Raw genomic sequence first — 14,493 nt, forward strand, 5'->3', positions numbered from 1 at the left:
TGGCAGTACCACTGGCCAAAGCCTCCGGAGCAGGGCAGTGTGCAGCTGGATTCTGCAGCGCACATTGGAAGGAGGCAAAAGGGCCAAAACAAAAGGCAGCACACACATAAAGAGCAGAGATCCGAGGAGGACTCTGTGAGCTGGGGAACGATTTACAAATAACAGTCAGCGCCCTGATTGATAGAAGAAAGCACCGTCGTGCTGTGAGGGTCCATGTGAGGGTCCATGTGAGGGTCCATGTTACGTGTCAATGCCTGAGCTGCGGGGACCAGATATTCGGCTGAACAGAAGTCTCGGCGCATCTGGGAGGCTGTCGCTGGATCAGGTGAGCATTGGAATCGGTACAGCATCAAGCGGATCACCTTCCCTAGTGGGGGTGGCCCCATCCAAGCTGCTGGGGGCCGGAATAGACAGAAGGCAGGGGTGGTGGGGCTGCTCCCTCTGCCTGACCCTGAGCCCGGACGCTGGTCTTCTCCTGCCCCTGCAATGAGACTGACACCATCGCTGCTCCTGGCTCTGAGGTCATAGGACTCAGACTAGAATTTAGAAGCTAAGCCACCAGCTCCCCTGGGTCCCCAGCTTGCAGGCGGCAGATGGTGGGGCTTGTCAGCCTCCGTAATTGCGTGAGCCAATCCTTCGTAATAAATGTGTGTGTGTGTGTGTGTGTGTGTGTGTGTGCGTGTGCGTGTGTGTGTTAGGGTCCTACACAGAAACAGAGCCAGCGGGATATATATAGACATTCGTACGTACGTACAGACACGTGCAGGTGTATAGCCCATTGGCTCTGCTTCTCTGGGGAACCCTGACTCATCCTCCTGGGCTGACTCAGTTGGACCGTGAATGTTAATAGGTTATTGAATAAAAGTAGCACTTTTATTCTGAAAGAGAAGCAACTTTTACAAAGGGAATTTTAACACTTCCCCTAGTGAGGAAACTCCGCCTTGGTGACAGCACCGCATTATGATTCGTCAACACTGTGACGCACAGACGCACCTGTTCACTCTAGTAAATTCCATGTCACTCTCAGGCCAATGCTGGCAAAGTAGAAGTTAAATAAATCTCTAAACTATTGGAACGAAGAATTTGAAACCCAGAATAAGCTATATCAAGATAGCAAAGACACATTTCACTGGCCCTGAATTCAGTGAAAAAAAAAAAATGTAACTAGTTTTCTAGAACTGTATTTAACGTGCCTTGATTTCCTGATTTGTCCAATGTGGAAACTGAATTCAGGCATGATGGGGTCAGTTGTAGTAAACTTAGTGTGTCCTGAAGTCCCTTGGGTTTTAAATCAGTCAAATTAAAAGCCTGTCTCCCTGCTCCGTTCCACCTGAATTCTGGGTGTGGCTGCAGGGGGTGCGGGGTGACGGGGTGGGTGCTGTCATGCGGGCTCAGGAGCAGGCTGTGCTGGGTTGTAGCCTGGTTGGGGGGTGATGGGGGAGCTATGGCTGCTCTCTCCTGCCTGGTCCTTGCCCATCTGTGCTCAGGGATGTCCCCTGAGCCAGTCTGTGCTCCTCTGGCTGGTTTCTCGGAGGCAGTGTCCCTCCCCTTTACCCCCTAACCACTCAGCACGTGCTGCCGTCACAGGAAGGAGGTCCGCAGGGCTGTGACACCCCCAGAGTGGGGCCATGACCCCCAGAGCGGGTCTGTGACCTCCCCAGAACGGGACTGTGACCCCCCAGAGCGGGGCTGTGACCCTCCCCCCAGAGCGGGGCCGTGACCCCCCCCACCAGAGCAGGGCTGCGACCCCCAGAGCAGGACGTGGGCTGTGTTCACCCAGCGGCCCAGGCAGCCCGCCCCGCAGGCTGATTGAGGCTTCAGCTGCGACCTGCACCCACTCTCCAAGCTCTAGGAAAAAAGTGGGCGCCAGGATCCAGTTGACCAGATTCCACAGAACAGGTCTGGGGTGAATCCCCCCCTGCACGGTTCTCACCTGGTGGAGACGGCACGCTGACAGCTCGACAGCTTTCTTCTCCACAGTCCGTCCTCCCCGGGTCCATGCGACCCTCAGTACCGGGACAGAACGGTCTGGGGACAACTCTTTTCAGCCGGACTGTCAGCTTATAAACACCCATAGAAGCGTTTCTCTTAAGACTTCATCTGAGTTTCCCCGTGTGATTTTGCAGCTCGACAGCTGAGTGCGGTTTCTCCCCTTTGAGTCCCCGTTCAGGTCCTCACCGAGGCAGGGCAGGGAAGGAGGCTTGCTTATAAAGCACCACGTGCTCTGGGGCCGGTCTTCACGGGCGCCTCCAAGGTTCCATGTGTCTACATTAGTCAAGAGGCGCCCTTTACCGGCAGGCAGTGAAGCCAGGCTCACCCAGGACGGCAGGGTGCTTGCGGGTGGGTCTCTGGCCCTGGACGAGCCCAGCCTGCTTTCTCTTTCACCAGCTACTTAACTTCCTTGGGTTTCATTTTCCTCACCTTTAAATGGGGGCAACAGCATGCATAATATATAGAATTGTCGAATACTCAGTTGATCCAAGTAGTACCTAGAGGGCCAGTCACATAGTAAGTGCTCAATATATGTTAACCTCTGTTATTTCCGTCCGGGCTTGGGGTGCGTCCCTGTCCCGAGTGAGCACAGTCAGGAGGGAGCAGATCACTGAGCGAGAGGAACAGAGATTCTTGAACAGACGAGGGAACACTCGTGCCTCTCAGGATGCACTCAGCAGAAGCCAGACGGAGGTTATCCCGAGAGAGATCATTATGGGGCGTGTTCCTGAGAGGACACGCGGGAAGAGCCAAGAACAGGTGCGCCTTGGGATGACAAAGCCACGGAGACGGGAGGGGTAGGAGATGCACCCAGAGTGCCAGCTGATGACCCCGACAGTTGGTTCTCTAGTAAGTACAGGCCCAGCAGAAGGCCACTGGCAAATTTCTATGGGGAGGATGTCGAGAATGGCACGGGCCCGAGCCAAGTTACACTGTTTGAAAGGAGACTAGCTTAAGCGCAGGAGGCCAGATAGCGTCCAGATAGGTAACTGAAAGGCGGTCCGATGAAAGAGGAAGTGGAGGTATCTGTGTCGCTGCAAGTATAGAACTAGCGTCTCGGAAGAAAAATCATCAAGCTACAGATTTCAGGACAACTTTAGCAAAAGCTCTCTGGCAGCCAGAGCTGTCAGGCGATGGTCTGGTTTGCATTATGGGAACGTGTTCTCCACCCCTGAAGCAATGCCCACTTGGAGGACCGTCTACCAGAGGCGGCGAGTAAGTGACCTCGAGTTGCTGGTGGAAGGTCAAACCAGTGACCCTCAAGTCCAAACTCTGACAGTCATAGTTTCACAAGGACAGAATTCAGTTTACCAGGAAGGCTTGGGAAACAGGTATGTTGATGCATGGCTTCTTTAGTTACTGCCAAGTTAAGCAGGTAAGCGTTATTTTCTTAACCGACATTAATATAATAATGTATCTTAGTCATTCTGGGTGTTAAAATGTTTGACTTTTTTGTTGATGACTGAGCATTTACCCTCTTCTAAAAATATCATTCTGAGCAAGAATTCTACCTAATTAATGACACGGACATCAACAAGGCCGACATTATCGAAATGTATACCGTTACCAAATAAACATTTGGAAGTTGGTGTTTCAAACAAATGCCTGGTTTTCTTTTCTAGTCCCTTTCCTTTCTCCCCTCAACATCAATCGAGGACAAATCTCAACGGCTCCCTTTCACGTGATGGTGGGAGAGGGCCGTGGGGAGGGTGGAGAGGTTTCTGTTTCATCAGGCTCCGTGTCCTCTTGCAAACCGCATCATTCGTGTATTATTTGGAAGATTTAAAAAACTGTCTTGTTAAATACGTGAGATTCTCAGGTCAAAAAATACGTCGTTTCCCTTTTGTCTCTCCCAGAACTGGGCCTCTGAAAACAGTCATCACAAGAGGGGACAAGGGCACAGCAAGTCACAGTAAGGTGACAGAAGGCCTCGGGGAAGGAAGACTTGCGTCCTGCCCTTGACTCCCAGCCGCCCCTCCCTGCACTTCCCGGAACATCAGGCGCCCGACACACTTGCTGAAAAAATGTTTGCTTAATAGTGTTGTGTTTTTAGGGTTCCTCTGGTGTGGAAATAGCTCTCGGTTATGGTAAGTCTGATGGAAAAGTCAAACCTGTGTAATAAAGATAAGGGTTCAAATTCAGATCAGCCTTACAGAGAACCAATCTGCACGCTCGATTACCAAATAAGTTTCTGGAGATATTAGCTCATGAAATTTATTTTTAACACAGTAAACATTTGATACAGTTTCACAGGAAATGAATATTGAACAAAAATCTTGTCTACCACATGCACAGTGCTGTGCACTCGGAGAGCAGTCCATTTGTAAGAGTTTGGTGTGCAGAATTCCATTTTAAGGTCTTTCTACGTTCGTCTACTTAACAAGGAACAAGGCCGTGGACACCCATGTTTAACAATGCAACAGGTCTTTATTCCAGGAAACATTTATTTCATTCACTCCCAAATGTAGCTCTAATATGTGTTTGGTTCGAGAGGGTCTTGGGATGCGATTCAGCTTTAGCATTCTGGTCTTAAATAGTTATCATTTCCCTGCCCACCTGACGGCAAGCAGAGACTGCCAAATAAACACCATTACTTTAAGCGGAGTTTTAAAGATGAAGCCATGAGGATACTGTGAGTTGAGCTGAGAACATCTTTTTTTCCTAGCAGAGAGAATCCCAGCGCTTAGTGTAAACACGCCCGCCCCGTGGAGTCCTTCCCACTCTTAAGCCATGTGGGCTTGGACTGGTCCTGGGAGCCCTGCCAGTGGGGAAGCTGTTTCAGGAACCAGCCTTGGCACTGGGGCTCACGAGTTTTGTAACATGAAGCAGTCTTTCTAAAAGACCACACTTTTCCCAAAGAGTCTTTTCACTTTTAAAATGACACAGTGGAGTTAATACAAATCATCGTGTAAACTTTAACGTTTTATGTTGTCTCATCCTTTCTGCTAGAAAATGGCTGAAGCAAACATCCCACGTTGCTCCAGTGTGAACTTGGTCTCTCCTCTGCAGACAAGCCTTGGAGTGTTTGCACATGAACTTTTATGAAGCTGCAAATATCTCTTACCTTCCCCACACGTGAGAACAAATGATAAACGTGAAAGGTGATATTTTAAAAACTCTTGTATTCAATTATTCACACCGAAGGATAGCCATTAAAATTATGAACATCTCTACATATATTTCATGTATCATACATATATATATACTTTAAATGTATAATTACATATCAACAAAGGTTTCTTGCTGCTCTAAGCATGTAAGTAAAACAAAGATTTTGCAAAGTAACACCCATATATGCATATATACTGGCTGTTTGAATTATGAATTTATTTACAACTTGCCTAGGTTATAATCAGTGATTATTGTTATATTATACAAACATGACAGTAAAGGTTTCTTTTAAATACAAAGACTGCAAATGAATACATGAAAAAATTACACACATGTACAATATTTATAATTTATAAATGCAAAATTAAGACCTCTTTAAATTATTGCACTTGTGCATTTTACAAAGTTTTTATATGTCATACATATAAAATATTTTTAAATTTATAACTTATTAACTGTAATGAAGTTGGACATTGTTAACTCAAAATTCCTTCTCCTTCCAAAAGTGAGCCCATTAAAACTTTGGATACAGATCCATTGACTCTACGAATCAGCTTATCATGAGTGTTGTATTTTTGACAGCTTGTAACCTGTATTCCACTCCAGCAGCTTCTGGTCAGCAAGGAGATTATCACCAGCAAACTCTTAGTTGCCTTGGCTAGGCAGGGATAGAGGATCTCCTTTGTTCATAAGGACTTGTAAAAAAAAAAAAAGTCACCCCTTCTTTTCAGAAAGAGTCAAGATGCTGCATTTCTACAAATTTTGGTAACTGTTTCACAGTGTTCTGGGCACGCACACTTTTTCCAGTGGGTCACTGGGTGGGTTCTGGTGAACAGGTGGGGGGTGTGGTATAGAAACACCTTCTACAACGACATCTACTCTCAGTGTGCACACTAAGTGAATATAAAGGGCATACACCAGACAACAGGTTATATGGAGAAGAGTGTTCCCATATGTCATTTACACAGTATATTTGCGATACGGCACAGGACTGGGAACTAAAGAAAAAACAAAAGCTGCAATGCCCAGGATAGGGTGATATTTTAGGTGGACTAGGGTACTGGATAACACGCTTTTAAAACTTATCCTGCAATAGGAATAAAACCTTTCCACTTAAGCTTCAGTGAATGTACGGTTCCTCAAAAGTACTAGCTGAAACTTGACGTGTGGAAACCGACTACCCTAATTGGCAAGCGTGATCTGGCTGGAAGTTTCGGCCTGGGTCCTGGGGTAACGCTAACCCGTGCCCAGCAGAGGTACACGCAGGTCTGCACCCTCTCAGGGCGGTCAGCTCTGCAGGACCTTCCACTGTCAGTCAGAGAAGGGAAAAGCTTAGAGTTCGGGTGAAGGTAGTAATACTTCTTTGGATTTCAAACGTGTTTCTTGTCTTTCGCTTTGTCCCATCTTTTCAATTTAGAACCAGAACAGCATCAAAACTGTTTTCTTCCTTTTTTTTCTATTCTTATCATCACATAAATGTATCTAGTGCTTCAGACAACCAAAATATCCAGTAAAAAAAAAAAATAAAAAAGACGAAAAACAAAAAGTGTTAGCACTGCATTGGGTATCACTAATTTAAACTTAAGTGCTTAAAGAAATTGGCAAAATGTGTATCAGGATAAATACTTAATGCAAAGGTAAAAATATACTAGCCATGCACTACAGACAAGCCTGGGGAAACCATCACTGACAGCATACTCGGCTAATTTACATTTTACAGTGATTTTAAAATCAGATTAATACTTGCAATAGAAGGGATACACTAAGGTGACTAAATGAATATGTTTTTAAAGACTTAAATCCTGAATAAAATCAGCCAAGTGTAGAAAGCAAATACATTTGAAATATACAAAGATAGAAGTGATTTTCAAAATCTAAATCATGCATATGTACCTGAAAAAGCCAACAAAATCACATCACAATCAGTGTCACAGTTCTTGGAAGTTCTTGCAAAAAAGACTGAATCTGAACAGTTCATCGGTTATGGTCACAAGGGTGACTGTGAATGAAATAAAATAAGGGATAGAAATCTGATAAGGAGAGAATGATCCTAACTCATTCCACTTGATAAAATTAACCATGGATGTGTCCCTTGAAATGTTGTTAATTATAGTTAAGCAAGAAAGCAAAACAATGAATATATGAATGAAGAGGTAAGATTACAGAGTTTAAAATAAAGGCACAGGCCGAGGCGTGGTGAATCACTTAGTCCTATTAAAACTCAAACCCTACTCTGGGTTAAAAGACCAGCAACATAATACTCAAAACTAAATCTATTAAGCAATCCAGGAAGCTAAGGATTTATGCATCTATGTGTATCATGTACAAACATAGCTACTGTGCTTGAATATACCAAGAAAGCAAAACTCACTGCGGGTGACTGCATAAGAGCATGCTAAAGAGAGGAAACCTACACTGAGCGGATCTAGTTCTGAATTAGCTCTGTTTCTGCTGCTGTGAGAGCAAGTCACCCCGAGCAGTACCGTGATTGTCTGCACAGATGCTTTTCCATTGAAAGAAGAGTCAGGCTGGAGGACAACGGTGTGTGACTAATTCAAAACCTGGTCTCTCTTCCAACATTGGTTTCTCACGTGCTTCTCAGAAATAACTAAAGCTGGGAAATGGATCACAATTCCTGCCCTAGTAAAAGGGTCATTTGTGGGCTTCCCTGGTGGCGCAGTGGTTGAGAGTCCGCCTGCTGATGCGGGGGACATGGGTTCGTGCCCCGGTCCGGGAAGATCCCACATGCCACGGAGCAGCTGGGCTCGTGAGCCGTGGCCACTGGGCCTGCGCGTCCGGAGCCTGTGCTCCGCGGCGGGAGAGGCTGCGGCAGTGAGAGGCCCGCACACCGCAAAAAAAAAAAAAAAAAAAAAAAAAGGATCATTTTTTAGAATTCCTTTCCACATTAATTGCATTTAAGATTTTCTATTTAATTAAATCACAACTAGTAATTAATCAGATACTTGCATTTTTTAGAATTTTATTCCGCTGCCCAAGTTCAATAGTTCACGTTGTTAGCATGCATTTCCAAGAAAATTTCTAGTTAAAAAATATATTCACTATCTCTGAATGGAATAATTGCATTTGATGATAAAACTGTATCTATTATAAATCAGCACAACCAATAAAAAATTTTGCAAATCAAATATTCTACATATACTCACAGCTGATTACCAAATTTATACTGAACAGGGAAACTGTGGCCCAATATAAAATACCACTTTAATGAGAAACTCATCAAAACTTTTGGCCATAAAAACCATCTGCCCTTTAAAGAAAAAATCTGGGGAAAAGACGAAACAGAACTCAAAAGCGTGTCTGCTAAATAAATCCGCCGAGATACAAAATACTCCTAACTGTGTGTTTTCCAAAACAGATTGTCAACTAAATATCACTGCATCTGAGGCCCTTTCATTTTAGGTAAATCTATGATTCCTAAGTCAATCTTACACATGGTAAAAGTAATAGTAACAGTTTACATTAGAATACAGTCCTTTGTTCAAACTTTGCTTCTATTATAACTATTTCACAAGAAATCAACCAACCAATAACTCCATACACGTTTCTTTGGGAAACTACTGTTCAAAGTACAGGTCACACAATGCAATACACCTGGGTATGCCAAAATAAGATACTTTTCTCTAATAATCATGTCAGAACGGCAACCTTAAAAATGCAAACAGCCATAGCATTTCCTCCCCCGTGACTGTTGTCTGTTTCAAGAAGCAGAATTCATGCACTCTTTTAAAATCCTTTTAATGAAACAATAGTCTTCAATGATATTTCCTTTCTCCTTGCAATTCAGTCTCCAGGTTCAGTTAGATGACCTAAGTAACTTTGGGGATTAAAGTTGAATCTCATGGGTCCAGTTTCATACATTTGGCTGTAGAAAGTTTGGATGGATGCAACTTTTTAGAATTCGGTTCTGTGAATACATTAACATGAGAAAGGACTCTTTCTAGTCAGCCCTATATCAAACCACATACATTTTCCAACATGAAAAATCACTTTTTGAAGAATGGGGCTGATTTTTACTTTTCAAAGATGTGTTTGCCTCTCTCTCCCTCTCTCTCTCACACATATATGTGTGTGTGTCTACGTACATGTGTGTACCTACATGAATGTCTGTGTGCACAGCTACATACAACTGTGTGTGTGTGTGTGTGTGTGTGTGTGTGTATCTAGCCACAGTGGTATTCTCTCTCTTTTGTTATTTCATTTTACCTCGTATTGTATAATTATAATAGCAAATGGAGCTCCATGTAAGGAAGATGGCAACTTTCAGAAGCCCATAAGGAAACTGGACACACAGTGTTAGTTTTAAAATAAGAACTATGTTTATGAATAGCTAACTCTGCTGCAACACAAATAAACCATATTATAGAAACACCTGATTTCATCATTTTTGCAAAAACCAAGCTCATATGAACAACAATGTGTATAGTATTGGATATGGAGAAGAATATTTTTAAAAATTTATTTTGTTGAAAGTAATATTCCAGCTTCCTGCTTCGAGGATCGCGGATAAGCCATTTGTTATGGCTCAGCCTAGCGCTTCTGAGACTCTAATTCCTTCAGGTCAGGACTTGCACAGCTTCGGAGGTTACCATGTCATTGTGCTAAAAATCTTTAAAGCATTAACTATGCACCAGAAGCGACTGGTTTATAATCCTTGTAGGAGGGGGTCCAGACTATTACTTTTGTATATTTTTTCAAAACATTTACATTGTAGAGTAATATGAGCCTACCAAAACTGATACAGGAGAGACTCTGCAGACGCAGGTGTCTCTGTAGATATCTGACCTTGAGCAGAGCAAAGAGAACAGAGATGGGCCCCGAGGCAGCCGCCGAGGGCAGAGAGCTTACGAAAGACCGTCGAGAGCGCACGAGCACGAGGGGAGTACGAACAGGAGCTGAATGTGCGGCTCGCAGTGGAGACTCCGGGAGGCTTAGATGTTACGGTTTAATTGACTTTAGGAGAAATGTATGGTCTTGTCATTAAATAATTTGTAGAACAACCCTTTCACTTGGAATGTGAGTTTAAGATTTTGCAATGACATCGAGTGAAAACATCAAAGAATCATTGTTAAAAATTCACATTTGACATCCATAAGACTTGTCCGTTGAAAAAAAAATTGTATGCCTTGCTTTTATTTTGTTCTTTATGTAAAGGGTTTAGGAAATTTGCCAAGACTACAATAAAGAAAAAAATAAAGAAAAAATATTCTCTGACATTTTTGGAATTGATACTTGGATTTCTGAGATTTAGTATGATGTATACCTGCATCTCGTCTCAAGGGGATAGAAAGTCTGCTTCCTTTAGCGTTAAATGTATTCATCTAAGCCCTGTAGTATAAGCTTACAGAACACGCTTTAAGTCCACCTAACTTCTAGTTCATGAGGCTCTGAAGAAGGATGGATTTTCCATCACTGATTGCAGAAAGGCGCTTCTTACTCTGTAACCTCGATGCCACGTGTCTGAGGCTGTCTGCTATGATTCACGCTTATTACAAGTAGGTCACACATGAACATCCACAAGAGTAACACGTAAAAGTTCCTATTTATAACCAACAACATCAAAGCAACACTGGTGTTAAAGCCAAAGTACAATATCCTAATAGTACCGTTTTAACCCTCACTGGAAAGATACAGTGGAAAAGTACCCCCTTCCAACAATTGTCCATTTCCATTAAGGCCTCAGCTATATTAGCCCATTAGAAAAGGCCAGTTCACAAGGAGTCACTGGGGCTGCGGATTTCTGGTCCTGGCTGATCACCGTCTGTGACGCAGTACAGAGGAGCCTGGCAGGGAGCCGTCTGCTGGATGTGTTTACTTGATGGTACCTTCTTGAAGAGGTCTGCATCCCAGTTACCAGGTGTAGGTTCCCCCCACAAAAATAAAAGGAAGAAAAGTCAAAGAAGCAAGATGAACATCTTCAGGTGGGAGGGCTCAGGGGCGGCCATCAGTCATCGATCTTCACGGGCAGCTTCTCCGAGGTCCCCTGGGCCGCTGGCGGGTTCGAGATCCACACGGCACTCTCCTCCCCTCGAATCACCTTCTCCCACTGGCTCAGGTTATTCCTGGAATAAGAGACGCAGCGACAGGGGCTGTTTCAGAAAGGATTTCTGGACTCTGTCCCAACAATCATCTGCACCATCCTGTGGCATAACTCAGCCTGATGGCTTTTGGGTGTCGTTTTGACTCTGGTGACCTTGACTATAACCAGCTTGCAGGCTCCCAGCCCGTCCCCCGACTCGGCACCACTGCTCAGTCTCCTCAGAGGAGCCTCAACCACCAAAGCCCCGTCCCACCAGCTCGTTTCTTAGTTGCAATTCACTGGAAAGGGGACTGAGCCAATGGGTGACCACCGAGGACACGCGGGATGGGAGGAAAGGGTGGAAGGGGGCCCGGAGCCGCAAGTTCATCCACCAACGACACCTCCGGCCAGGCCTTCCCACCCCATGGGGGGAAGCGTGTGTTCCCCCGGGGCGGCTCCATCCCCTTCACCCCACATGTGTGTCATGTATTAGAAAGGCACCATAAGTTACACCTGCTACAAACTTTTGAAAGTTCCTCGTTACGAGGTTGTATTTGTGCTCCGGTGGCCTCTAGTCTCAAACACAGCCTCACTCCCCCACCTCCTATCTTCCCGTCTCAGTATCTGCAGCTCAAGGGCTGCAGCATCTTCCTCTCCTCCGATGGTGTGAGAACTCCCGCTGCCTGACCACCACCCTGCTGGCCCGGCTAACCTCGCAGAGGCCTCCTGGACATTTCCCCACCTTGCACCTTGCTTTCTCACACGCAAAGTCAAAATCAGAAGGGAACCTTATCATTAGCAAACACAAAAAATTCATGCAAAGAAGACCTGCTAAGATACCTTTGGACAAAAGAAACCCCTAAAATATAACCTGAAAAATGTAACACTTTAGCTTTTGTCCTATGTCATCAGGTATCATTTTCCCAGAACCTGAAGAGATTTTTTAATATATTGGGAAAAAAACACCCACTAACTTTGTTGTGTTTCCTTGGATACAATGATACATGATGAATTTTTCAAGTTTTAATTATATTGAAATGGGCTTTAAGGGATTATGCGGTTTAGCCAAGTCCACAGTAGCAAGAAGGCATGAAAACTGCTGAGACAGCTGAATAACAATCCCAGAGCTTGATAATAATAGCAAGCATTCATTCTGCTGGTTCTAAATATTTCGCGCAAATACAGAGAATTTTTGGACAGAAAGAACTTCTGAGTAATGCCTGCATCTTTTTTTTTTTTTTTTTTTTTTACAACATGCTGCTTGGATTTCAATTGATACGCTCTTTTCGCTTTGGTGGGACATACATTTTTCCAACCTGACTCCATCAAGGATGAATACTCACTCACACTCCAAACTGTCCACATGGCTGAGCCCTTAGGCAATAAGATAATATTTTCAGAAACTAGCTACTGATTAAGGTCAGTGATGGTGCAACAAAATACACTGGGATGTTCTGTTCATCTCCACAGGAACAGAGAAGAAAGAGAATCACTTAAAAAGGAAAAAGCAGGATCTTTTAAAAATTTTCTTGCTTGTTAGTTTGTTTTCCTTAAAGAATGAGTTCATCAGATACGTTTCCACAGCAGAGAATGGGAGCACACTAAACCCTCGGATTTTGTTTACAAATATCTCGTCACATGTCTGTTCTCCTCCCCTCAACGGTGCATCCACTCCAGCCCCTCAGTGTGGTTCTGGCTGAGTGGTTAGAAAAATCGTGTTGAAACCAATTCCCCTGCAGAGAATCAACTCACACAGCCAATGTTCATCACCGTTCGCCCTCCCCAAAGGAATTTCCTTTCAAAGTAAGATGAAAATCTTAAAAAATTTCCAACGTTCTTAGCTGAGTTTAGCCCTCCAAAAAGATGATGAGAGGACACAGAGAAATCTGTTCTGATCAACTGTTGATGGCTTGCATTTCTTTTGGGAAGAAAATGAAACTTAAAGAAGATGCCATTCAAGATTCCATCTCTTCCATTCAAATGATAAACTGTGTGATTTAAACTGGGTCCCTTTCCAAACCAGCAACCCAGAAAAGACATTATTGTCTCCTTCAAAACAGCATTGGGCGGGGACCTCTGAGTCATAAAAACGAACAAACAAAACTTGAAAACTTTTTATGAATAAATACTCTTGATGTATCCTTGTTACATAGGCAAACACACAGCCCATTTATTGTAAACTGTAGTGAAGACACATATATACTTGGAGATAAAATCCTATACATTCTTATCTTTTAAAAAATAGCATCCCAGGTTGAACTACTGTGCATACCTGCAGGCTTTCAGGAGAGGCTCTGTGGGCGGGAGGATCTGGGTGAGAGTGGCGTAGCAGGGAATGGCCACGGCATTGTAGAATCCAAGCTGCCTCAGTGCAAAAATCACGGACAAGAAACACAACTGCACGTTAGCAATTCTAGTAGCGCTATATTCCTCAAGTGAATTTTCTACTTCTCAAGCCTACCTAAAAAACGAAATGTTCTGGTTTTGCTAAGTAATCTTTGGCTCAAGGAACACTACTGCAGATTACGGTTAAAAATTCATTGAAATACATTCACAAAGTAAAACAAAAAAATTTAAAACATAAAAAGAAGTTAATCTAAAACCCAAGTACGATATTCAATGGAATTCTCTTTATAGATCAGTTATAATTCAGGTCCTATTTTTATCTCTGGTCAAATTGAGTACTTTAAGTGTTAAGCATTTCAAAGTCAAATCTGCTATTCCTCTACACGGGTGACTCGTCACCAACTTAACACTCAGGCATCACCCACTGTTGGGTGTCTCATTTGTTACTCTTAGCTTTGGTACCTCACTGGGTTTACTGAAATTTTCTTCATCTCCTCCCTCCCTTTTTTTGACCTACGACAAATCTCACTGACTTTATCATAGCCCTCTCAGGTAACAGCTCTCTCAATATGTCGGAATTTAAAGTTTTTAATCTGTGATACTTTTAAAAATATATTAAAGATTTTATTAGGAATTATTCTGGGCCACTGTGCACATAAGTGATGAGGGCCCCAACTGGCCTTTGAAGGCCACATGGAAAAGAGCTGCTGGATGATTAACCAGACAACACAGACTGTCTGGCTACAAATAACTGCCCTAATGGTTGACAACATGTACAAGATAAAACTGGCTCCTTAGATAAAGTGACCGGCAAACCATGGCTTACCAGTTTCTTAACTGAATTTCGGTGAGACACACCAGGGAATATAGAAGAGTCAAATACACTTGGTTCCTTTCTGCTTTCTCCTGGTGTAAAGTCTATCATCAGAGTCATCTTGCTAGAATAAATGCATTTCCATTTTTAACTTTACAGTTCATGCACAGACTTTCTTATGTCAATATTTAGC

At 43.6% G+C, this 14,493-nt stretch overlaps 1 protein-coding gene and 1 long non-coding RNA gene across 3 annotated transcripts in view; one reads left to right on the forward strand and one right to left on the reverse strand.

The window, feature by feature from the left end:
• LOC141276054 (uncharacterized) lies at positions 1-5,082 on the forward strand. Its single transcript, XR_012324971.1, has 3 exons — positions 1-325; positions 3,849-4,079; positions 4,942-5,082. It is a non-coding gene; the product is annotated as an uncharacterized lncRNA (long non-coding RNA).
• Positions 5,083-5,295: 213 nt separating this feature from the next.
• The window catches only part of PDE10A (phosphodiesterase 10A), a 300,047-nt gene continuing 290,849 nt past the window's right edge, over positions 5,296-14,493 (reverse strand). For both annotated transcript variants that reach the window (XM_033867960.2, XM_073789817.1), the window contains 2 exons: positions 13,413-13,501; positions 5,296-11,183 (listed from right to left, as the gene is read on the reverse strand). In XM_033867960.2, the coding sequence (XP_033723851.1) occupies positions 11,066-11,183; positions 13,413-13,501 (207 nt within the window). In that variant the 3' untranslated portion in view covers positions 5,296-11,065. The remainder of the gene's footprint in view (positions 11,184-13,412; positions 13,502-14,493) is intronic.

This window comes from Tursiops truncatus, chromosome 12 (genome assembly GCF_011762595.2).
Source record: "Tursiops truncatus isolate mTurTru1 chromosome 12, mTurTru1.mat.Y, whole genome shotgun sequence".
Classification (NCBI taxonomy): Eukaryota; Metazoa; Chordata; class Mammalia; order Artiodactyla; family Delphinidae; genus Tursiops; species Tursiops truncatus.